This window comes from Vipera berus, assembly GCF_964194415.1.
Source record: "Vipera berus genome assembly, chromosome: 1".
Taxonomy (NCBI): Eukaryota; Metazoa; Chordata; class Lepidosauria; order Squamata; family Viperidae; genus Vipera; species Vipera berus.
In genome coordinates, this window is record NC_138202.1 from 277,883,558 (window position 1) to 277,909,068 (window position 25,511).

The following is a 25,511-nucleotide window of genomic DNA, read 5'->3' on the forward strand; positions in this document are numbered from 1 at the left end:
ATGCTTCCGAGATGTGGGGAGGATCAGATTCCACCAGGCTCTTCCCCTAATGATTTGATTTCTCAGGTGTCTCCTAGAACAGCGCTGATCCTACTTTAGCCTACATAGGTGCCAAGAAGCAGGGCAGACTCTCCCAGCCTGAGAAAATAAGCATCTTGTAAGCCGCAGAAAGATGCTGACTCTGCAAGCCAGACCTCATTATTGGCAACTACTGAGCCGGGAATGCTTCAGCTGTGTCTGCTCGGCAGGGAAAGGATTTAATCCGCACAGGGAGTACCTTCCATTCCTGGAAGCATCTTTGGGGTCTGACTTTATGATGCACGATCTTCAGCATCTTGACTTGGTGATTCATGAATTCCTACTCTTGGTGCTTTCATTTTGACGTTGGTTTATTACTGACCAGGTTTCTGATTCATCTCTTTATTACTTTTCAAGCTATGTTGTGGTATTAGATTATGGACTGTCTACTGGATTACATCTTCTCCTCATCTTCTTGTAAGGTATTAGGCACACAGACGCTCTTTCTCCTGCTTCCACAACTCTTCTTTTGTCTAATCTATATCTATTTGCTGCTGCCTCTCCAAACAAACCTTCCCGGGGTTTTTACAAGTCTCACTGCAAATACATTGCTCCTAAACACAGTGTACACGTGTGTATTCCTACAGAGCATCTCTGCAAATCTCACCCCCTCCCAAGGGCTCACGTCCCATATGGACTTCACCTGCTTACTGCCTGAGCATTTTCTCCCTTCCCTGAAACCAGAACATGAAATCCATTGACTGTTTGTTTGAAAGCCAGCTGGGAAGCCCACAGATTGTGATTGTATGTCTGCAGGAGGCTGCAAGTGTTGTAAACGTTGCCAAGTGCCCAAATTGCAATCATGTGACTATGGGGAATGGTGCATTGGTTGTAACATTGAGAACAAGTTGTCAGTCTTTTTTTTCCCCCAGTACTTTTGTAACTTGGAACTGCCATTAAATGAATGGCCATAAATTGACCATTCATTTTTTACCAGTGGTGTAAAAGAAAAAAATCCCCTTCCCTGGTAGCCTCCCGCTTAGCCTGATTGTGTGGGGATATCTTAAGCATTTCAAGTGAAACTGAAGCTGTTCCATCAGAGAGCCTGTCCCAGCCTTTTGTAAGCTAATACCATCTCTTTGAATTAAGCTCAGAAATGGACTAGCAGCCAGTGCAGTCGTCAGTGTTCTCATTCAATATGATTGCATCTGCCAGCTCTAGTTAACAATGTAGTTGCTATATTTTTGACTTATTGAAGGAAGGCAGTCTCTCTTATAAGGAGCTTAGCTTGCAAAGTTACATTTATCTGTGTAGTTATAATTGTTAGGTACAGTCTAAATTGACAAAAGTCACCTAAGATTCCAAGGCTTTAGCAACCATGCTAGATTCAGAAGTACTCCAAATTATATGTCTGTTCCCTAGGGACTGTGTAACAGGATAGATACTGCTCAGCCAGGTAGAAACCATGACAAAGTATTTTTGTTTAGTTCCAGCTGATGCACCAATACTTGGAGTAGAAGGATTTTTCAATAAGTCATGCTCCTATTACCAACTAGTGGGACTATGCAGTGTAATTTACCTGGGACTGCTGTGAAAGACCACTCAGAAACTGCATTTGATGCAAAATTTAACAGTCCTTGTATTAATGGCAATGGAACAAATTGGCTACCAATACATTAATGGATACAATTAGTGCTGATTTTGACCTATAAAGCTATATTTGGCTTAGAGCTGAGATTCCTATAGAACCATTTTCTCCAGCAGAATGCTGGTACATGCATTCTGCAAAATGGCTATTTTTCTCCACTTCCACGAGGTTAGCAAGACTAAGGCCAGACGGTGCTGTTTTTCCATCATTTCCCTATATCAAGGAACTGCCTCTCCTTAGGGAGAAGACTTACTCCAATGGTGATTGCTTTGCAAAACCTGGTCAAGACAGTTTTATCACAGCACATTTCAACTATATTTGAGTTGACACTATTGTGTGATTCAGCCTGAATGTCACTCCAGTTAACTTAATATCGTACGTGTTCTCTGTTTCTGTTGTTTTTCTATGTCAGTTATTTTATATTTTTGAATTATATGCCACTGAATATTTTGATTTGTGATGTATAATTATTATACAGGTATTACTAAAACGTCTGGGTAAATTCCCAGTGGAAATTAGGGTGACCCTCCTCTTTGTTGATTTTTCAGAAGACTTAAAATATGGAATTATTTCAAAGAGCATTCCCTTCCATTTTTCATGTCATGATTACTTTCCATTTTATTGAACATAGTATCATGTCTGGCTGGTTTACTGTTCATATGGATGTTGTGATGTGAATTTTTGGATGGGACGATATAAAGAGGAAAGATAAAAATGGAGCAGAAGAGGGTACAGTAGAATAACGGAGCACAGAATAAAGTAAAGGCATCAGTGGGGCAGAGAGTGAAGAAGTTCTCCCACTTTTAAGGGAAGTTTATGAAGAACCTGTCATTGGAAAATAATCACTAGGAAGGGACGCTAGTTCTAGTTAGTGAGACTTAGTTGGGTAATTGTGAAGGATGGCTAGACGAAAAAGTGAGAAGAAAATTCTCAGAGAAAAAGCAAACCATTCCTGTAATGCTGCCAAGAAAACATTTGGCAGGCATCTACTTTGATTTGGGGGATTCTGTACTTTCTAGCGGCCATAGTAGTAAAGGAATTTGGATCTAACTGTTCTCTCTGCAGTGTATTTTATTTTATTACTTTTAATATCATCTGAGTTGGCCGACTGTAATATATTTATTATCTGCTCTGGGATATTTTGAAATGTAGTCCAAGAAACAAATAGAATTAAATTTAGAAAATACAGAGTTAAAGCCTTATTATGATAATTGCTTATCTTTTTAGGATATTTTTCTCCATGTATTGATGCATCATTTCTATTGTGTTTTTACTGCTTTGGCATCCAGTAGCCAGCCTGAAGTTATTCTGAAAACCTCAGTACTAAAAATGCCAGCATGGACAAATCATGGTGTCTTTAGAACTTGGCCCTGATTCTGAACCCAGCTACAAAACAGGCTAACCATCTGACTGAATTGTTGGTATAAAAGTAGGACTCTAAACAATTTAGGACATCTAAAATTATCTAAAAATTTAATCTCAGAAATACAGTTCCCCTTCTATTCCTTTCCGTTAGGAGCCAACAAGGAGATCATATTGAGACTTGCAGGTGGTGAAGAAAAATCCAATCCATTGGCAGATGAACATAAATAGATGCAATGTAGCATTAAATCCAAAACTAAGAAGAAATAGAATTGTATCTTGCTTCTGACAAAAAAAATGGTTTGGAAAAATCCCTTGCGTTTTAAGCAGAACTATGAATAACTTGGAAACTAAAGTCAGCCTTAACTGAGGTGCATCTCTCTTTATGCTAAACTGGAGCCATTTAAAGAAAACAATTCTGTAAATGCTGTTTGATTATAAACTGTGAATGAATTCCTCCAGAATGGGCTGTAATTCTCAGAATAATTTACCAGAAATAAGCCTCAGTGAACACAATGGGATGAGCTTGAAATAAGCAAATATTGATTTCCATTGCATAGACCATTAATATCAATAGAACATGTCCCATAAGTTTCAGTCATAATGTTATCCAAATTGAAATTTCTTTTTTAAAAGTTCTGTGGGGAAGAAAATGTTAAATGTTTATGCAAACAGTATTGACCAATATCTGTTTCATTAAAATTAACACCACTGATTAAAAGAAAATTGTTATTCCCTCTTATTTTCTTGTTTCCATTTCCAGATGATTTGGAATCAAGGCAACTATCCTATACGAATGCAGTGTCATTCACTGAATAGCGAGTATATTTTCAGAGTGTATTACTATTGATCCTGGATAGCACATTCCCTCTATGCTTACCGGTATATGCACATAGAGTACACACACACACACACACACACACACACCATACCACCACTGCTCACTTCTTACTACAGAAGCTAATAGCTAGTAGTACATTTTGGCTACTCAGCAGTAGGTTAAGGAAAGCTGTTGTGCACTAGTTTCTTATGATAAAAGCAAATTAGTTTGTTTTTTACTGAGTCTTTCATGCATAGTCACTAAGCAACCTGCTTCAGGTTAATTCTGTTTACAGTGCTATCAAGAATAACTCTGACTTAAATGTGGCAGTCATTAGTATTTCATAACACAATAGTGTTATCTATACTTCACATCCACTGTCAGGCAACAAGGGATGTTTGCAGTAATATAACCATAGTTCAGGGGTTTCCAACCGGGGGTGTGATACGATATTAACTTAGGTTTTCAAAATTATAGTGTATATGCATAATTCGTTGCCAATATTTCAAACTTTTGTAAGGGGTGCGAGAATATATCAGAAGCGTTCTAGGGGCGCGGGATATAGAAAAGGTTGGGAGCCACTGGTCTAGCGGGATCCAAAGTGCATAAACAGTTTTATGTTGTCAGGATATGTACATTAGGAACTCTGTATTTGCTATAGAGCCGTGGTGGCGAACCTATGGCACGCGTGCCACAGGTGGCACGCAGAGCACTTTCTGTGGGCACGCATGCTGTCACCCCAGTCCTAGGCCATCAGCTGGGTTTTATAAATCCTTTTTGCTTTAGGCCTCAGCCGCTGTGTGCAAAAAAGAAAAAACAAAAGATTCAATCAATCAATTTCAACTTCTCGTGGGGAAAAAAACATCTCGCAAAGTTGGAATTGATTGATTGAACTTTTTAGTCCCACCCAGTCTGCCGTTACCACTGCAGCCATGCCCACCCAATGGGCCACACCCACCCAATGGGCCACACCCACCCAGCACCCGATGATACATAAGTGGCTTTTGGGTTGCAGTTTGGGCACTCAGTTTCTAAAAGGTTCGCCATCACTGCTATAGAGTATACAGAGGAATGTAGAGGGCTATTGATTTAATATTCATAAGGTTCCAAGTGTTCATTTATCCACAGACTTTCTCTTTCTCCAATGTAAGGAATTAATAAGCAAAAAAACAACTTTGGCTTTGCCTCAAAAGCTGAAGCCAAGCCAAAGAGTATTATTGAAAAGAGTATTCCAGTTTTTGACTGAGTTCGCTAACTGGCTTCCAAAAATCTGGACACCCTCTAGACATAGATGTGGCCATCTGGTGGCAGTCCAGATTTTTGCAGTCCAGATCTGGCAACTCTCATTTTGGCTCATATTAAGAAAACCTTTTCTGTGCTCTATTATTTATCTAAATGGTATTTTACCTTGGAATTTCATTAAATGGTTGCTTTCTGAGGCAATAACATTAACAAAATGACATAAAAAATTAAGCATGTTCTTTCTATTTTCTTTCTTTTTTTTCTGTTACACACCCTTCTTTCCCTCCTTTCCTCCCTTCATTCCTTCCTTCCTCTCTCACACACACAAACTTGCAACCTATTGTACTCTGCTAGTTGGTAACAGTCTGATTTTAGAATATTCAGACTGTGTCAGGGAAGAAAAGCTGCAACAAAATTATACATATGAGAGACGGTAAGAAAATCCCAGCAGGAAAATATGTTTTCAGATCTCACCTCTGAATTACTCTCATTATAATAACCCATTTGATGTCAGGATTTGACAGATTAGAAGCTTTTTATTGCTAGACCTCGCTCAACACAGATTTAAATGAAGTACATCTGGTTATTGTACAGGTCACTATGTTTAAATAACAACCTTCAAATCATACTTTGACATTTAAAAGGAAAGAGAAATATTGTTGTGTGGCAGATACGGCACAGATATAGCATAGGGCAGTTTGGTCAGTGTGCTGATTTGTGTGTGTCTCCAGCAGGCATTTTCATGGTTGGTAGTCAAGGGCCTAGGCTTATTGTTTGTCAGTGTTTTACAAAATATCCCTGCTTAAAACCTTTAATTCAAATTGTCATTTTAAAATGTTGCAGACATGGGAGTCAACTTGTAGCTTCCAAGAAGTTTGAAGATCAGTTATATCAACATGGCTCGTACTAAACAAGCAAGAGAAAATAAGCAATGTCAGTCTCTTGCATTTTAATTTTGACCTTCTGAGATTTCCTTAGATTTGTCTGCACCTTGTTTCATAAAGTTACTTCCGAAAAATGGCTAAATTTCTGGTCATCTTTGCCTGTTTTAATAGGTAGATTAGTAACCATGTAGAGCTCATAGACTCATTACATACAATATTACATGTAAACACTTTTTTAAAAAAAATTGCTTATGTTGGAGTAAACATTAATTAAAAAGACTATGTAAGAGAAGACTCCATGTACAAGCATAAGCATATTAAGTTGTAATTTTCTCACCTCAGCAGGTTTGACTGGAAGAAACTCTTCCCCTTTTTGGGTTGCCTCTATTACTGAATGTCTCCAGAGGGATTTTCAGCACCTAGATAGCGTTTCTCCACATCAACATAAATTTTTGTTTTGCAGGAATGAAATTCATTTACTAGAGGAAATGAAATAAAAATAAATGTTAATGATTAGATATAAAAAAAAATTCTGAGCATAATATTAAAACAGCTTTTTTCTCCTTTAGTTTTACTAATCTTGAAAAATTCTGCTATAGTAAGAGATTTCATATAATAATGTGACAGTGATATCTTATTGTCAAGTTTAAAACATACTTTTCAGTTAAGAGGGGTTACTTTAAATAAACATTAATTTAAAACAGTAAAATTCAGACATAATTCTAGAGATGACCATGACAAAATTATTTCAAATACCCTCAGATGTGAAGTAGAAAGAAGTCCATGATTTATTCAGAGGGCTAGTTTTGGCACTATCTGAGCGAAAGTTAAACTTTCGATTTAGTTACTAAAAATACTATACCTTAAATGTAACCAGGGTATTACTTTACACCTTTCCCAATATTGCCTGTGGTACATTGAATTTGTTCCACTGTTGATGTTTTTCATCCATAAATGCCACAACAGTTTTACACAGTGGCGTAGCGTGGGTTGTCAGCACCCGGGGCAAGGCAAGTAATTTGCACTCCCTAACCCGTGGATTTTAGCACTCGAGTCTCTTCCACTAGATTAGTTAAAGAAACCCTTACCCCCTAAGCACATGTATTGTTTGTTATGAAAATACTGATGTAATTAAAGTAAAATGCATCTAATGCGCCCCCCCAGATGTTGCGCCCGGTGCGGCCGGCCCCCCCTGCACCCTCCACGCTACGCCACTGGTTTTACAAATTGGTTTAAAACACTTCAACAACTAATATTAACTTTGCCTCACACCTTAATGGAGTTTAGGTTGCAGGGGAAAAACTGAAAATGTGTTAGAGCAGGTCAAATAGCTCTTTAGCGTAAACAGTACTGACAGAAGCATATTTTCTTTTTTCTTTCTTTCTTCCTTCGTTTCTTTCTTTTAGTAACCACAAATGATTCTATGACTTTAAGGATATATAAATATATTTAACAAATGCTGTGCAAGCTTAGTGTTTAGTGCCCAAAGGTTAATCAGAATAAATCTTACAATTTCAGTTTATTTCTTAATGGACTCTACTTGATCATGCAAAATGAATGTAGAACTATTTGTCATATCCAGTTATCATTCCACTTAAAGACCTAATGTCATGGAATCAGAATGAAAAGATCAAATTTCTCTGATTTATTAGTTTCTGGAAGCTGTCTTCTAAAGCTGTATCCTCCATGAAATATTCACATACGTTAAAAAAAACTTTATATATATAAATATACATTTATATACATTGGCTATATGAGAAAGAGGCATAATTTTATGTATGAGGTGCACAAAAACTGCATAAATTATATTTAATATATCTGAATAATTGGAAATCATAGAATAAAAAAATTAGAAGAGGTGTATAGGTCATCTAGTCAATTAGTTAATTAAAACAGTACAAACCACTACTGCTTAATAATGATAAAGACACACCTAGAAATCTTTCAGTCTTAGGAAATCAGCCATTGTTATAGTCAGATTGTCCAATAATTTTTAAGTCAAGATTTTCCTCTAATTTTTAGCTTTTTATGTGTTAATCTTCCTAGTCATACTTTTGGCTTCAACAGAGATGTCTGACACATCTTGCACATGATAGCTTAGATACTTATAGACCACTAACCTATTTCCTTAGTGTCTTTTCTTTTCTTATATAATGTCATTTTAACTAGATATGTTAAGATTGCTCCATTTACTTACTAGTGCTCTAAAATATTTATTGTGGGATTGCAATCCCATATTAGAGTCATGATCTTTCCTTTTCTCTGTAGAAATGATTCAGGCTTATGTTCCTCATTTGCCTCTTATCTTTATGAATACCAGGAGATCATGCATGAGGATCATAATGAAAATAAAATCTGTTAGATTTATCTCCTGACTCTCGCAGACACCTACACCCTTATAATTTAAGACAGGTTGCATAATTTTATTTTATTTTTTTATTTTAATCTCATTTATATCCCGCCCTTCTCCGAAGACTCAGGGCGGCTTACAATTTAAGCACAAACCAATGTGCTTAGCAATAGCCTTCATTCTATGTATACGCCTGCTTATTAGGGCTTTCGCCCGCCCCCCCAAGCGGCATTATTACAAAGTCAGCTTATTGCCCCCAACAATCTGGGTCCTCATTTTACCTACCTCGGAAGGATGGAAGGCTGAGTCAACCTTGAGCCTGGTGGGATGCGAACCTGCACTAATTGCAGGCAGCTGGTGTTACTTAAGGAGGCATTAGCCCACTGCTCCACCAATGCTCTCTTCGTTATTTTTTTCACCACAGCAAACATGTGGAGTAGGCTGCACTGGGAAAGAATGACTAAATTCAGTTTACCCAGTGAGCTCAAATGAGCAAATTTCCCTGAAAAGCAGGCACAATTTCCATTGGCACCCATCCCTCCCAAAAAACACCTCTTTCTAATTGTTAGCATTTTAATTATTATGAGTAGCTACTGCTTCCCAAATCTAGATCTTAAAACAGTCGCACCTGTATAAGCACATAATAGTATTTTTCCCCAATAATTCTGCATATAGATTTGCCATTGTAACTCTGTTTAAGAAATTTAAAACTAAGATTTGTGTTGCTTTATAGATGTTCAGGAGCATTATTTCCTTCATTTGATTGTATCAGTGAATAAACAATTGTTTGTTTCAGGATAGTAAGTAATTATCAAATATACCTACAGTTAGCATATTGATTAAAACCAAATTTTGATGATGCATTAAAATGGACAACTGGTATCGTTTGTTACTTGAATTGTTTTTGTATCTACCAAAGTTTCTCACATTCAGTTATCTAACATTTTGGTGGTGGTGCTTTTCCTCTTTTTTTCTTTCTTAGTTTCCTCTCAGATATTATAAGGCACCGGTGTCAAACTCGTTGAGTCACGTGACATGTGACATATCACGATTATTTTTTTTGCATTGCTGGAGCTAGGGTGGGCACAGCCTCCGCATGATGCAACTGGCCCATGAGCCAGCAGTTTGACACCCCTGCTATAAGGGGTGTGTTGGTAATGTAATAATTTTCTAGAAGAGATGAGACTATTTTTTTTCCAACAAGTTATTTTTACTTAAAATAGTTATGCTTGGAGGTTAATTTCATTCAAACCAAAAATATAACTAATCACAAAGCATTTACTTTTGGCAGCATCTTAGTAACCTCTCAGATTTTGACCTTGAGGAGACATACTGTTATTTAAACTGTAATTTTCAAATAGTGTACTTTTAACAGAGTATTTTGGTATAGTTTCAGTTGATTGTTTGGGACTGATACTTTTCCCATACTTTCTAATACATAAGGATTATTATTACAAGGAAGAATAGCGATTGTACCATTTAATGTACTATGTAATAGCTTCAATCTTATTTCCAGAACACTTGAAAGGTATTGATAATATGTACACAAAGAGTATTTTATTTCAGAGAAATCTTCCAAAGTTTTTGCAAATGCTCCTGCTCCATTTTTTTTCTTTTTTGCAGGGAGGGAAAGAGAAATGTATGGCTGTGCATTTGAAATATTTTTCTCTATAACATCAAAACTTGCATCAGGGGAATAACGTTGTATGTCAGTTGTCTCCTTCATATCAAAAGAAATCCTTTGCTTCTTTACAGAAATAGAGGACAAAGCCAACTTGGAAAAAACATTAATTATGCCACATGTTCCATACTTGTTTCAATAAAATGATTTAAAAATATAGTATTGACTAGTCCTGTTTTCATACTTTATATTAGTGATTAAACTAATAAAAATACTAGTTAATAAATAAAATATTATTTCCCATATTCCTTCAGCTTCCTTGATCCTTATTTTCTTTGATCCTTCAGTTGCAACAAAAACCCAAATACAGCTTCTGAAGTTCATAAAAGCTTTTGAAGGTTAAACACAACACTCGTCAATAATACTAGGTTACTAGCTATGCAATGTCTAACACATCAAATTCACCTGAGAAAAACTTTCCTTTATTTAGAAAACACATAGAATATAGAAACATATAGTAAACATATAAATTCACACTTTACATTACACCAGTATTTTTTTAATAAACCACAATTAGCTAAGTCATAAGTTACACTTATTAACCCAAATGATTTGTTTTAAAAATCCCTCTAAACTTCTTGTTGTTAATTGCGAAGTCATGTCTGACCCATCACGACCCCACGGACATCATTCCTCCAGGCCTTTCTGTCCTCTACCATCTTCTGGAGTCCATTTAAGCTCACGCCTACTGCTTCAGTGACTCCAGCCAGCCACCTCATTCTCTATCGTCCCATTCTTCTCTTGCCCTCAATCTTTCCCAGCATTAGACTCTTCTCCAGTGATTCCTGAGTTCTCATTAGGTGGCCAAAGTATTTAAACTACAAGCAGGCAAACCATAAACCTCTAAACTACAAGCAGGCAAACTATATTGTGGCTTTCTTCAATCTGTATTTTCAATCCCAGTGAAAAAAATGCATTTGTCTTAAGCATTTATATTTTTTAAAAATGGTGAATGTAAGCTTTCTTATACACAACAACATGTATAAACTGGATAATTATATTGGTGTGAAGAACCAGAGGACTGGTATTTCTGTGATTGTTGCTGTATCTGTCCAGCAACTGGATACTGACTATATAATCCTTTATATTTGAGATTTTATTCATTAACATATATGTGAATATATACTTGTATTTACTCACCCATAAAAGGTAGCCCTGTTAAGATATACTACACTCAGTAAAAAACAGAATTATATTTTTTAGATTTTGCTAAAAAGCTCTTCTGATCCTTTATTAACTAGCTTACCACAGAGATATTAGCAATCCATTAATACAACTATATAGTACTAAGTGATTATAATAGTTACAATTATCATGAATGCTTTAAAACAAATAAGATGAATGTCCATTTCTTAATTGCGTATTTAAGTAGTAGAGTTTCAATCCATTTATATATTTTTGTTTTACTTTGGGAAAGTTGCTTTACTTTTTTATTCTATTTTAGCTTCTTTTTTTAGTATAGTAGGCAAAATACAATCAAAAGTTCTTAGCTAACTTATCCTGAGTTCTTTTTTTATTTCAGTAGTGAGCACTCTATTCTCTCTTACGTGCTTTCATCACTGTGTGCTGGCCATGTCCAATCTCAACTTCTTTACATAGTATTAGGATTTATCCATTTTAAATTAACATATATTACATCTATTTTGCTCAAGGACCTGCATGATATATGATTTTAGAATGGGCTTTACAATAAGTTCATTACTAATCTAATAGTAAGCGCCCTAACGCAGGCAAAAACTAACTGGCTGCATCTTCTGTAGGTGTGTGTGAATACTAAAGTATGAATTTTGTAACTAACTGAGATGTACTGTGCAGTAAGAAATTTAACAAGAGATTGTGCGTGTGTGTGTCATTTCTCTTCCTTCAGGCAAGGCAGTTTTCCTGTCATCAGTCAGAGTGGCATTATGGGATCCAGCTCTCCTTACACCCAACCAATGAACAGCAATTCAAGCCTGATGAACCCTCAAGTACCTCCTTACAGCATGGCACCTAACATGGTGAACAGTTCCACAGGTAATGACTGGTAAAATTTCAAGAAGTAGCAGGCTGTTTTTTCAAAGGTAGAAACCTTTAAAGTGTTTCTCTCTGACAGTTGGTACAGTTACATATGCATTCCTCAAAATCCTGCTGTAAGAATTTGAAAATTCCTAATCATTTTGTCAACTCCTAGATATATCTCCACCATATCTCTACTTTCTCTTCTTTGTTTCTTGAAAACAGGGATTTTGCCCATTTGACAGCTGGCAGGACTAGAAGGAGACTTTTGCTTAAAGTATAACAGGGATTTTGAAACTAGGATTCCTATGGTTAAACAATATTTTCAGCCAAAATAACTGACAGTGTCTCATAATAAGTACCTAGCTATCAGGATCCTGCAAGTCTCTTACCTATCTCGTGTGTCTTTCTGAAAGACCCAGGTAGTATGTTTGCCAATAATTTTTTCCAATTTTTCCCAATAAAATTTACTGAAATATTACTTCACATTTATTTTGTTTGCAGGAATACCATTACAAGGCATCTTGTTCCCTGCGAGATTGTTCAGTTACTCATTCATTGCTGTAATATTCAGAGTTACATTGTCCATTTCATCTTTTTCTCTTCAGTGACAGTTTCATGATACAGTTACCCAGTAGCATGTTGTCTTGAGTTATAAGTAAAAAAGGACTATTTAGTCACATATTTTCTAGGTATTACTTATTGCATACGTACAGTATTTGTCTCTGTTGAATAGAAACGTACCTGGTGAAGACATGCCCTAATTACTGATGCGTTTGGGCAGTGGGATATTATTTTGTTTGGAGTCCATTTGGAAGGGACAAGTAACTTAGTGTCTATCAATCCATTTACGTGCTGTGATTTTACTGCGGACAATACGTATATTCAATCCTCTGATACTACTCATTCCATTTTAGAATATAGAAGAACAGAGGTACTTTCTAGAGAGGCTGGTGGAAATTCTTGTCCGTCCCCCATTGCCCAATGTTCCTGTGGCCAAAACAAACCCCAAACCTTGACCTGTTATTGTCAGCAGCATCTGTTGCTTTACTTTGATTAAGACAATATCATTTTTCATTTTATGCCTACTCGGGAGAGAAGCCCATCACATGGGTGAAAAAAAAGAGTTATTTTTCCAAATGCTTGTTCCTTTACCACTTTGCATAATAGATATCGGTACTTTTTGCCCCTCAGTGCTCTTTAGAGCACAGGACAAGATGAGCAGTTAAACTATTCCTACAAGAGTTTGCAGTTAATTCCACCTCTGATTGATGCTTGGAGGGATTTAAATCTCTTGCCTTTCCTAGGTTCCTAAAGATAGAAGATCAAGACATGTAAGCATCCTAATGCTAAAAATATAGGAGTCTGATTGGCTCTACCTTGCTCTTTATAGTGATTTCTGTAAATTCCACATTTTACAGCCTATTAAATAGTCTTCGTGGTTCATCTTTCCCTTGCATTCCAGATGATTTACCTGTTGGTTAAAGCAAGTATGTACAAACTAACATTAGCCACATCCAAACAAGAATCAGAACTGTATGAAATATTTTCCCAACAAATAGGCAGACAAGGGACATTTGTACTTCACCCTCCTTCTTTTCTCTTCTCATAACCTTTTAAAGTTTTTGTTTGCATATTTTTGGTTTTCTGCAGTATTTTTCTGGGAGCTGAAAATACCCACTATTGGCCTATGACCTCATTATGCCTGCCTGTAGGCAACTATTTAACAGAGGTATTCCCACTGGTCTTATTTATAATGGTTTTATGTTGTGTTTACAACAAAGATAAGGAGAGGAATGAAAACTTTTGATCATACATAAAGAGGTTTTTTATTATAAAATAAAATTGCTTCTTTTAGATTTAGATCAGATTTATTAAATTTATATGCCGCCCTTCTCCCCAAGGACTCAGGGCGGCTCACAACAATAAAAAAATTAAAAAACATAAAGTACAAAATTTAAAAAAGAATTAAACAATGGATGTAATAAATAAATGACAATTTAACCCAATAAAAACCAAATTTAAAACCATAGTCAGTCCAGGCCCGCTTGTTGAAACATCCATGTCTTCAGGTCACGGCAGAAGAACCGAAGGTCAGGGGCCGTCCGCAGCTCCGGAGGCAGTTCATTCCAGAGGGTCGGCGCACCCACAGAGAAGGCTCTCCCCCTGGGAGTAGCCAGCCGGCATTGCCTAGCCGATGGAACCCTGAGGAGGCCGACTTTAATACTAGGCACAAGCAGCACACAAGTTGAAAAAGGAAAAGTCTGTTGAGCAAATGATAATTATCTGCTTACTCCTCACCATAGCTGTCCTAGGTCTTACTGTGTTTGGGTTATGTAGTTACCTATTTTGTCTGCCTGGCTGAAAAAATTACTTTTGAGCATTGAAAGTACACTATAAATTCTAGCTTTCTGCTTAGCAGCAGTAATTTTTTACCCTAACTTCTCTGGCTCCTAGATCTGCAAACCTCACCAACAAGCAAACAGATGATAGAATGTCCTGCCTAAGAAGATTTATGTATTACAAAAGAATAACCAGTTTTAAGAAAGATACACACGGCAATTTTTTCTTCAGATAGCTCAGCCGTTTATTATTTCATACAGTGGAAATCTATTCAGTACAAAATCACTTATCATATGTCTTTTGTATGCAGTAGTCATTGTATTTTTATTGTATTATGTATTCTGAAAAATTGAGTTTTCACAGTAATTTAACCATAGAAGAAAATATATATAGCTCAGGGTTGAACTGTGGAGTCCTTGGTGCTCTCTGAGCTTGATTGTTTTCTTGCAGATGTTTCATTACCCAACTAGGCAGCAGCATCAGTGTTAGTGAGTGTGGGGTTTGTTCCCTGTATGTATAGTAACTTATCTTCCCAGTGTTGGTGGGATGTGTGTTTTTCTCCTAGGTACCAGTAGTTCCTTGATTAGGGTATTGTTTCCTGCTTATTTGTTCTTCTGCTTATTTGGGTATAGACTTCAGAGGATGTGTTCTGGTCTTTTTGTTTCCTTCTTAGCTTTTTTATTATCTCTTTTGAATGTTATGTAAATGTGTTTATTTTTATGTGTCTATTAATGGCTGATTTACTTGAATGCCATATTTCCAGTAATTCCATAGCTTTTTTGTATTTAGCTTGGTCTAGGTCTAGGATGTTCACAGATCCCAAGTGAAAACTGTGGTTGAGTCTGTCCATGTGTTGTGAGATGAAGGACTTTTCATTATGTCTTCTGACTCCTAGTTGGTTAAAATAATACAATATTAAAATCCCATCAAACAATTTTGAGAAGCAATCGCAGTAGTGAATGCATCAGTTTTAATTTTTAATATGGGAAATATTGATAAATGTAGCTCATCAAAACGAAAGCTCTTTTATGTTCTTCCATAATTTGTCTTTAAGTGGGAAGGGGTTCCTGAGAGAAAAACGTTTAAAAATCATTGACTTAGGTGAATCTTCCCCAACTTTGTCATCCTGCAAATCTGTAGATTTGAAGCTCCAGAATTTGCAGCAATGGCCATAATTGCTGGGATATTCTAAAAGTCGAAGTCTACTTATTTGGATGGAACCACGTTGGGGCAGGCACAAAGTTGTTTTAGTTGTATTTTTTTAAAAGTTTACTCTAATTGAGTAATTCAACTAATTTAACTAGGGTTATGTAATGTGAACAAAACAGCATTGTTGTATTATAGAAAATAATCATAGCTCAAGGATTTTTCACCAACCAGGAAGGCTTAGCCAGGTTTACTACATTCTTTCTTTCTGATTTTGAGCACATGCAAGAGTTTTCAGAGACCTCTTCATATTGCCTTGAAAATGGACATTGTAGTTCTGCCAGTAATAGTTTAATAGAATTATCCAAAGACATTACTTCAGATAACTGGCACTTTAACTATCTCTCTGTTCCATTAGGGCAACATAGAAAGTAAATACCCCTTAAATGATCTTAGAAGATAGGAAGCATTTCAAGTAGCCTCTTAGGTAGAGCTGAATTGTTATAGGCCGTAGTAATTAAATAATTATTGAAAGAGAAACAAAAATCAGTATGTATATAACTGCCTTTGCAGTTATAACACCAAGGAAAAAAATTGTGAGCACTAGAAATATTTCATTTGAAAAAGGAAGCATTTATTAAAATTTTACTTCATAACTATGTTTTTCTCCTTTCCTCATTTTTTGTCTTGTGCTTCACTATTGAAGATAAATTTTCATTATGCTTGTTTTAGTAAAAAAAAAGTTATTACATAACAATATTGCTGAGTCTGTATAAACTCGCCATTAATGTAATTATATTTTAAAGTAATTTTTGTTCTAGCCACAAACAGTATTTCTTCTACTTTTGCTTAAGTAAATTGGCACAAAACATGATATTTGGCTTTACAGCTTTACTGCTGCTCACTTCAGCAGTTCTGTTCCAAGCAAAGCACATCTGTCACTTCGGTAGTCATTTGCCTTAATCCAGGAATCTGTCTATCCACAAAAAGTGTTCACCCGTACTTCAGAGAATATAGGGACTCTAGCTATGAGACTATAGGCAATTTGTGAATTCCCTATGCTGAGAAAAATATTGGGTGGTAATTTATTTTATTATTTATTTATTTATTTAATGGGACTTATATGCCGCCCTATCTCCCGAAGGACTCAGGGCGGCTAACAACAATAAAATACAAATAAGATACAAATATTAAGAAGAAATTAAACTATACCAAGCCCCAACTAAAACCAATAAAACGTTAAAACCATATTAAAACCTCTTATCATCAGTCCAGGTCGGCCTGTTGGAAAAGAAGTGTCTTAAGGTCACGACGGAAGGACCGGAGGTCAGGGGCCATCCGGAGCTCCAAGGGGAGCTCATTCCACAGGGCAGGTGCCCCCACAGAGAAGGCCCTCCCCCTGGGCGTCGCCAGCCAACATTGGCCGACGACACCCTGAGGAGGCCCTCTCTGTGTGAGCGCACAGGGCAATGGGAAGTCATTCCTGGCAGCAGACGGTCCTGCAGGTATCCCGGGCCTAAGCCATGAAGGACTTTATAGGTAAGAACCAGCACCTTAAATCTCACCCAGAGAGCAACTGGTAACCAGTGCAGCTCACGCAGGAGGGGTGTAATATGGGAGTATCGGGATGCTCCCATCACAACCCACGCGGCCGCATTCTGCACCAGCTGAAGTCTTCGGGTGGTCTTCAAGGGCAGCCCCATTGCAGTAATCAACATGGGAGGTAACGAGCGCATGAGTGGCCGTACGTAAAGCATCTCTGTCCAGATAGGGGCGCAACTGGTGCACCAAGCAAACCTGGGCAAATGCCTCCCTGGCCACAACTCCTATATGATCTTCTAAACTGGGTCGTGCATCCAGCAGGACGCCTAAGTTGCGTGCCCTATCAACAGGAGGTAACACCTCTCCCCCCATAACCAAAGGTGGAATATCCTGAACTGTACGAGATGCTGGCACGTAAAGCCACTCGGTCTTGGCCAGATTGAGCTGGAGCCTGTTCTTCCCCATCCAGATTCGTACCACTTCCAGGCAACGGGACATCACATCGAGGGCATCACTGGGTTGGTTCGGGGTGGAGATGAAAAGCTGGGTATCATCAGCATATTGATGATACCTCACCCCGAAACCATGGATGATCTCACCCAGTGGCTTCATATAGATGTTGAACAGGAGGGGAGAGAGGACCGACCCCTGGGGCACCCCACAATCGAGGGGCCTCGGGGTTGACCTCTGCCTTCCTGCCAACACCGTCTGCGAACAGCCCGAGAGGTAGGAGGAGAACCACCGTAAAATGGTGCCTCCCACTCCCAACCCCCGGAGACGTCGCAGCAAGATACCATTGTCGATGGTATCAAAAGCCGCTGAAAGATCTAATAGGACCAGGACAGAGGAATAACCCCTATCCCGAGCCCATCAGAGATCATTCACCAGCGCGACCAATGCCGTCTCTGTAACATAATGCAAACTACAGACAATGGATTTAATTCTCAGAACCAGTTTTTCCTACAACCAACCTTTTTATTTTGCAAAAAGGATTTCTGGGATGATACTATGGTGCAGTCACAAGATCCTGAACTGAAGTAGGAGTCATTGTGGTGCAAAGGACAGGCATCAAATGTAATGGATAACCCAGAATGCTATGTTGGAAGTGTTGATTTTAGAAATACCGTTAGACTAGGTTCCTGCTATAGAGGAAGTGTAATCCCCTCCAGACCAGCTAATTTCCCCATTTTCAAGATCAAGATAGGATGAGCTGGCAAGCTCACATCACAGTATCTCTCTGCATGGTCTGGATTATGTCTTCCTCTTTTTCCTCTGGTATCACACATTACTTCAGCCACTTGCAGACTGCTTATAAATAAGAATTTTGGATACGTAAACATGCAGATATTTTTGCTAGGTTTTAATCTCAAACAGAAGGGATGAATAGGCTCTTTATAGCTGGGCTTGAGAAAAAAGAGCTTCCGCTGTCTCAACACTCAGTAGGGACTGAGTTGTACTGATATGGGGTAAAATAAAAGGAAATCCCCATGTAAGATCCCATTCATTCTATAAGGCAATAAGGGATGTAAATCTAATGCGCATAATTCAATTGCTGATGGATTAGGATTTTTATTGCTTCTAGCAAAGTTGCCTGAGTTGCCACTAGTGTTGAGAACAATTTCTGACCCCAACAACATCTTTATCAGAAGATAGGGGAGAAACACAGACAGCTTGACTGCAGTATAAATTATGTTGTATTTTTATTTTAACTGTGCTAAGTTTGATGTGATGTAGGTCATTCAGGACCTTGACCCATATTTTCTTTTCTAAACTATCCCAACTTTCAACTTAGAAAAAGCCCAAGGCTATTTCTTGGAACCTATTCATTCTCTGCAGCAGTGCTTTTTCAGTAATAGATGTCACGGTTATCTTCTGTTTTTACGTTTTGTGTCTTTTGGCACTTTATGGGCTGGATTGTTAATGTTTATGCACTGGAGTTTGCCCGGAACAGTGACAATTGCATTCTTTCACTGCTTGAAACAGGGTCAAAATGATGCCCTCAGTTTGTCATTGGACTTGAAAGCAAAGGGACTCAGGAGACCTTATAAAGAACATTGCAGCAAAAGATGGAGAATGCCACATGAAAGCTAGAATTTATTATCTATTTACAAACCGCACTAGTTGTTCTTTCTCAAGATGACAGTAGCTTTGCTCTAGTTGTAGCTGCGGACAATGGATCAAAGTACAGATGGCAATTTTCTTGTATCCAGATGTGCATCATAATTCATAGAGGCAACACATGTGGCAGATATCTTATAAGCTCTCTTGCTGACTCAGGCAAGAAATAAACCAATTTCAGAGGCTATAGATTGCTCATGTTTCTTCTTCTATAACGTATCATCCAAGATTTAGATTACACTTTTCCATTCAGATAGTTCTGCTCCTGTGCAATCATTCAAATGGCTACTTGAATAATTTAGAAATAGCAGAAATTATCACTCTTTGTGTAACTCTCTGTTCAAGCTTCTTTTGGAAGGCTTGCAGCAGCTTTATGTAGACCTAATACCAGTGAATTTGCAAATAATTTGTCATTATAGTCTTACTTGGTGGAGGGAATGGAGAAGATGCCAGCCATACTCAAGGTGGTCTTCTGATCTGGAATCAGCATATTCCATTTTGGGAGGGCATTTTACACTTCTTCCTCATTTCATTTAAAAAATGCACTGGAAAGTTTACCTGATCTCTAAATCCCTTTGTATTCTGCTATTCCATTAGTTGAGAAGAACAATATGTTCTGCTTCTAAAGCTGTAGGAAAGCTGTATTATAATTTCTGAATTTTGCTCCCTTTTAGTTTGGTCTTCTTTGGCCTACAGGTACTGGCAGTTCACAGACCCATATTCAATATATTGCTAGCTGTATACTCCTGTGGCACATGCTGGATAGGGTTTTTGGCAGAGCCATTCTCCCAACCTGCAGTGAAGTGATGCTAAAAATATTAACAAATTAGCACCATGAAGCTTGCCAACTTATCCACCAGAGACTTGCTCCCTCTCTCACTGCTGTAATTAAAACTAATTATTTCCTAAAACATAGTAATACATGGATATGTGCAATAATCATTTTGTAGTGGGCAATCTGCAAAGTGTTTTTAAAGCCCCCCACCTTCCCTTTGGCTTGTTCTACCACATGTTGGCTGTTTCTTGGAATGCTGTATTACCTTGTTGCAGAAAAGCAAAACAGTCCAGCAACCATAGGCTGAAGCTTCTGGGTCTGTAATCATTGGCGTATTTCACTAGCTCTTTTTTTCTTTTTCTTTTGGCACACAGGATTTTTACATGAATTGTAAATAGATACCAAAATAACCTGTGACTGTGTTTTTACTGCAGGATCCAATCTGGGCTCTAGCATGAGTCCCAAAATCTCAGAAGACAAAACTTCTGTTCCAGATTAGGTTGTTCACCAGGACCAGAGGTTTCGTCTTCTGAGCTTTTGGACATTCATGCTGGAGCCATTTGTCAGGGAGCTTCTCTCTAACAGAGTGAAAGAGAAGTTCTCTGAGGATGGGCTCTAGCACGAATGTCCAAAAGCTCAGAAGACAAAACCTCTGGTCCCAGTGACTGGATTGGATCCTGCAACATTTTCCTGGGACACATATATTCACCTTCAGTTATGAGAGTTTTTGCCGTATGTTGAAGAAAGAATGAAAAGAAAGTAACTACTAATAGCATTTGCTGTGAGACTTTGATATTATAGGAAACACTGAATGAATTACACCTCCATCTACAGTAGTAAAACTCTTTTATCTATAACCTTGAACTGGGTAAAACAGTATGTCATAGGGCACATATCCCCTCACTCCTTGCCCCGCTGAGCACCAGCCATTTACCTGCCTTTTGGCCTTGGGCTTTCAACTTCCTACTGGCATTTTCACTGACTTTCTCCTGCAAGGTTCCTATAAAGTAAATGGGGAAGCTAGAAGAAATTCAAGCGAGGGGGGGGGAAATGTCAGAATGACAGGAAGAACAATGAGGGAGGGAGGAAAGAAGGAAGGAAGGAAGGGAAAGAAGGAAGGAAGGAAGGATGTTTTGCAGTGCTCATGGCCAGCTTCCCGTGAGAAAACTCAATGGGGAAGCCAGCAGGAAATCGGAAGTCACTTCTGCTCTCACTGCTTTTTGCCCTACCCACAGTCATTCTGTTCCTGTTTTTAGTTAAGGAAATATATCTGAAATGATGATCCAACAGGGCACAGGTTGTCTAGTATACACTACAGGTAGTCATCAACTTATGACCAGTCCTTAGCAACTATTCAAAGTCACTATGAATCCCTCAAAAGGTACTGACAACCCAGTTCTAAAGTTCATCCCCCCCCCAGTGCAGTCACCTGCACATTTTGGGTGCTTGGCAACCACCTGCAACTGGCCCTCATTTATAGGCATTTGCAGCATCCCATAGTCTCATGACTGTGATTTATAACTTTTTTTGCCAAAAACCAGCATTTACTTTCAGTTTCCTGCAAAAAAAAAGCTCCAGAAGCAAACAATGGGTTCATTTAATGACTGCCGAATTGCTTAAACCAGTGGTTTTGCTTAATGAATGTAGCGATTCACTTAATTACCACTACAAAAAAATAGGTCAGTGATGTGGTTGATCCACTTTATAACTATCATGACTTACGAACTTAATGAGCAATCTCCATTAAGATAAGTTAACTTTTATTGTCATTTTTACTGGCACATATTAAAAATGAAATTCTGTTGCCTACTCTCAAAAGTGTACACATACATTACACACATATAAACACACTATATACAACATATGTATATACCTACACCCTTACATATAAGTAACATATAAATATTAATTACTGTCCATCTTTAATACATAACGGAAGGAGGAAGCTTTAGAGTTCACAAGGTTAGTACTGTATGGAACAAAACTGTGACTGAATCTGGATGTTCTGCTTCGGATATCATGGAGCCTCCTCCCAGAAGGTAACAAGGAAAACAGGTCGTGAAGAGGATGTGCCGTGTCCCAGACAATCCTGCGGACCCTGCTCAAGCAATGCTTATGTGCTATGTCCTGGATGGAAGGGAGGGAACTGCCAATAATCTTTTCTGCCATCCTCACCACTCTCTGCACCGCCTTCCTGTCTGCAGCAGTGATGCTTCCAAATCAGACTGTAATGTAATATGACAGGATGCTCTTGATTATCCCTCTATAGAAAGTGGTAAGGACAGGGGAAGGAAGATGTGCTTTCCTCATGTAGCACAGAAAATGCAGGCGCTGCTATGCCCGCTTCACCAGTGTCTCGCTTTTGAGCAACCAAGCCAGCCTTGGTCGCTCAACCAAGGCTGGCTTGATCGACTTATGACATTACAGTCATAACTCGAGGACTACCTGTAAAGTTTTCAGCTGTTTCTAGAAAATGTTTGTAAGTATAAGAGGAGTTGCTTTTTTTTAATTTGTGCTTTAGGATTAAGCACATATAGTCACAACTATATCTTGAATTTTACACAGGTGTGTGTCTGTTGGTGTGTATCAATCAGTCATCCATACTGGTACCTGCCCCTAATCCGGCATGGGTCCGGATTACCTACGGCAACACCTGCGGCCGGCGTCAACTTCCCTCCGTCCAGTGCGCTCCCACAGAGAGGGCCTCCTCAGGGTGCCTCCGATCAAAGAATGTCGATTGGTGGCCCCCAGGGGGAGAGCTTTCTCTGTGGGCGCGCCAGACCTATGGAACCGCTTGCCGGTTGAGCTCCGGACGGCCCCCGACCTTCGCTCCTTCCGGCGCGATCTAAAAACGTATCTATTTGAGCAGTCTGACCTGGTCTGATGGGTTAGGGTTGGGGTTTTAATATATTTTAACTATTGTTTTAACCTTGGGCATTTATTTAATTCGCTTTTAACTTTTGTATCCTGTTTTTGTATTTATTGCCCGGTACACCGCCCTGAGTCCTTCGGGAGAAGGGCGGTATAAAAATGTAATAAATAAATAAATTATAAATAATCCAAAACATGGAATGTAGGAAAATCATAGGAGAAAGAAGCAAAGATAGAAGAACCATGAAAATAGAATGGAAATGGGATTAGAAGGTTGACTCAGGAATGCAGTTTCAGGCTATGGATATTCATCAAGAAAATAACTTAAACACTTCTGCTGTTTAAATATGTGAATATACTATAAAAAGAAACACAAGGTATAATTTTGATTCAACTATTACTTTTCCTCTTGAAGTTTGAAATAGGAAATTTCCACAATGAGCCTTATAACATCCTTCGAACATTAGGAAGAAAGTGAACATTTCTGAGGCATACTTCTGTGATGTTGCTGCATAAGTGTTACTTAAACAAGAATTATCAATATTACACTACACTGTATTCCCAACTGGCATCTTTAGAACTGAATGTTCATGTCAGCCACAGAGACATCTATGAAATAATTTACCTGCTAAAGTATGTAGCGCAGTTAAGTCTATTGCAGGCTAGGCGTTTGTTAACTAGAAGGTTGGTGGTAGTCTATTACAAAGTGCTTACTAATGTAATTGTGAGGCTTTCATTCTACTTCCGAAACTGTAATGCATTGCAAATTCCAATTCAGTGCCTTAATCTATTAATTGTAATTGTTGATGTGACATTTATTTGTATCTGTGTCTCCTAGTAAAGTCCTATCTGATCTATAAAGGGATCCATGGATGCAAAAGTTTGATACACATGCCCAGTTTTCTTGCAAGAAAAGTCTGGAGGTTAGGAATGAGAATAAAGGGAGGAGTAAATCTTTGGAGTATCAGAATCACTGAAATCAGTTTAAATAAACAAATAACACATTTCTCTTTTATTACAGTCCTAGCTTTCTTGGTCTCTAGTGCTTTAGTATGCTGTTTTGTTCTGTTCAAGAATGCTCAGTATTTTGACATTTATTGTAAATGCATCTAATCATAGTAGCTTTTCAATAGTATTGATGTTACATAATGGGTGACTGAATTCTGTAGATGAAAGTAGCACGACTGATAAAAATTCTCATAAAATTGAACATATTTATATTTGAGCTAACTCACCTAGAGCTTCAACAGTGTTTGCCAGCTCACAAATCAAAGATGGACCTAATAAAGTTGGTCATCATTTTCCAGAATAAATATGGCATATATGGCTGTAAAGAGTTGTGCAATTGCTTCCTCGCAAAATCTGATCTTAAAAATGTTTCCTTCATTTTCAAAAATCTATTTGCTGAGATAGAAAACTCTTCCCGGCTTCCATAAGAGAAAGAACACCCACCTTTCCTGACTGTCTTGTGCCATCAATTGGGGACAGAAGGAAGTTATCCTTAATCATGTCTCCTGTTTTCAATTAGCACCTATGGGTCTTGCAGACTTGATGACTCAAGGCGAGTCCAAATTGCCTGTTCCTCTCAAGACGGATGGAAAAGAAGAAGGACCTTCCCAGACCGAGAGCAAAAAGGTACTTCCTTCCCTTGCATGTCTTCTTGGTTTGGCACAGCAGAGTTCTGTAGCATTGTCCTTCGTTCTCTGATTTGAGCTTGCACCTTCCGTTCTTTCCTGCATGTTTTTCTTCCCATTCATGTGCAATCTATTATTTAACTTTTATTTTATTTTCTTCCTTATCTGGATCTGAAAGTTACTAGTTCTTATGGCATTACCTTGGGAGGTGGGGAGATAAAAATCAATAAAATCTTCAGGGGTGTGTGTGTTTCAGTTAATCCCTGAGTGGGAAAAAGTGGATCTTACCTTAGCCTTGGTACTTGGCAGCCATCTTTCCTCTGTCTTCCGTTATAGCTTCCCGTTTTGGCCATTTCAACAGCCGCAGCATACTTTAATCCTTTGCTTTATTTCCTTATTTGATAAAAAATAAGATGACCAGCTTTCTTTCTTTATTTTTTTTCTTCTTTCCCCTTTTCTTTCTTTCTCTTTCTCTTTATCTCATGAGGGGAAACCCCGCCCCCTGCTTGATGCTCCATTTAGCTTGACGAAAGCATGGTGGCATAGCAGCTTAAGCTAAGCATCCAGCAAAATTGCAAGATTACATGATGAATGTTGTTTTAAGGCATATGTATATTATACGTGTGTGTTTTTTCTCTGTGTGTCTCTGTTTATATTTCATATAGTTTAAAAAAATGGTCAGTGTGTTAAATTGGATGTATTTTTTTTCCTTTTTAATAAAGTTTGCCCTGCCTTTGTCCTTTTTTTATTCCTCTACCACAGGATAGCTACAGCTCTCAGGGTATTTCTCAGCCCCCAACCCCAGGCAACCTGCCAGTCCCTTCCCCAATGTCCCCAAGTTCTGCTAGCATCTCCTCATTTCATGGAGATGAAAGTGATAGCATTGGCAGCCCAGGCTGGCCAAAGACTCCATCAAGCCCTGTAAGTGGCTCTGGCTTTTGCTTTTTTGGGTTTTTTTGGTATTTATTAATATTTTAATGCTTGCTTGTCTGTTTTATAGATTCTTTTGTTTATTATTTATCCTCTAAAGGATTTGTTTAATGTAAGCAGAGGCTAAATTCTGCTCTTGGTTCTTTACATGC

The 25,511-nt window shown here is 38.1% G+C and overlaps 1 protein-coding gene across 5 annotated transcripts in view; it reads left to right on the top strand.

Annotated features, from left to right (window-relative positions):
* The window catches only part of ARID1B (AT-rich interaction domain 1B), a 448,568-nt gene that overhangs the window by 385,164 nt on the left and 37,893 nt on the right, over positions 1-25,511 (top strand). For 4 of the 5 annotated variants that reach the window (XM_081332098.1, XM_081332099.1, XM_081332100.1 and 1 more), the window contains 3 exons: positions 11,873-12,018; positions 24,324-24,430; positions 25,192-25,350. In XM_081332098.1, the coding sequence (XP_081188224.1) occupies positions 11,873-12,018; positions 24,324-24,430; positions 25,192-25,350 (412 nt within the window). The remainder of the gene's footprint in view (positions 1-11,872; positions 12,019-24,323; positions 24,431-25,191; positions 25,351-25,511) is intronic. The other variant, XM_081332101.1, reaches the window with a different exon arrangement.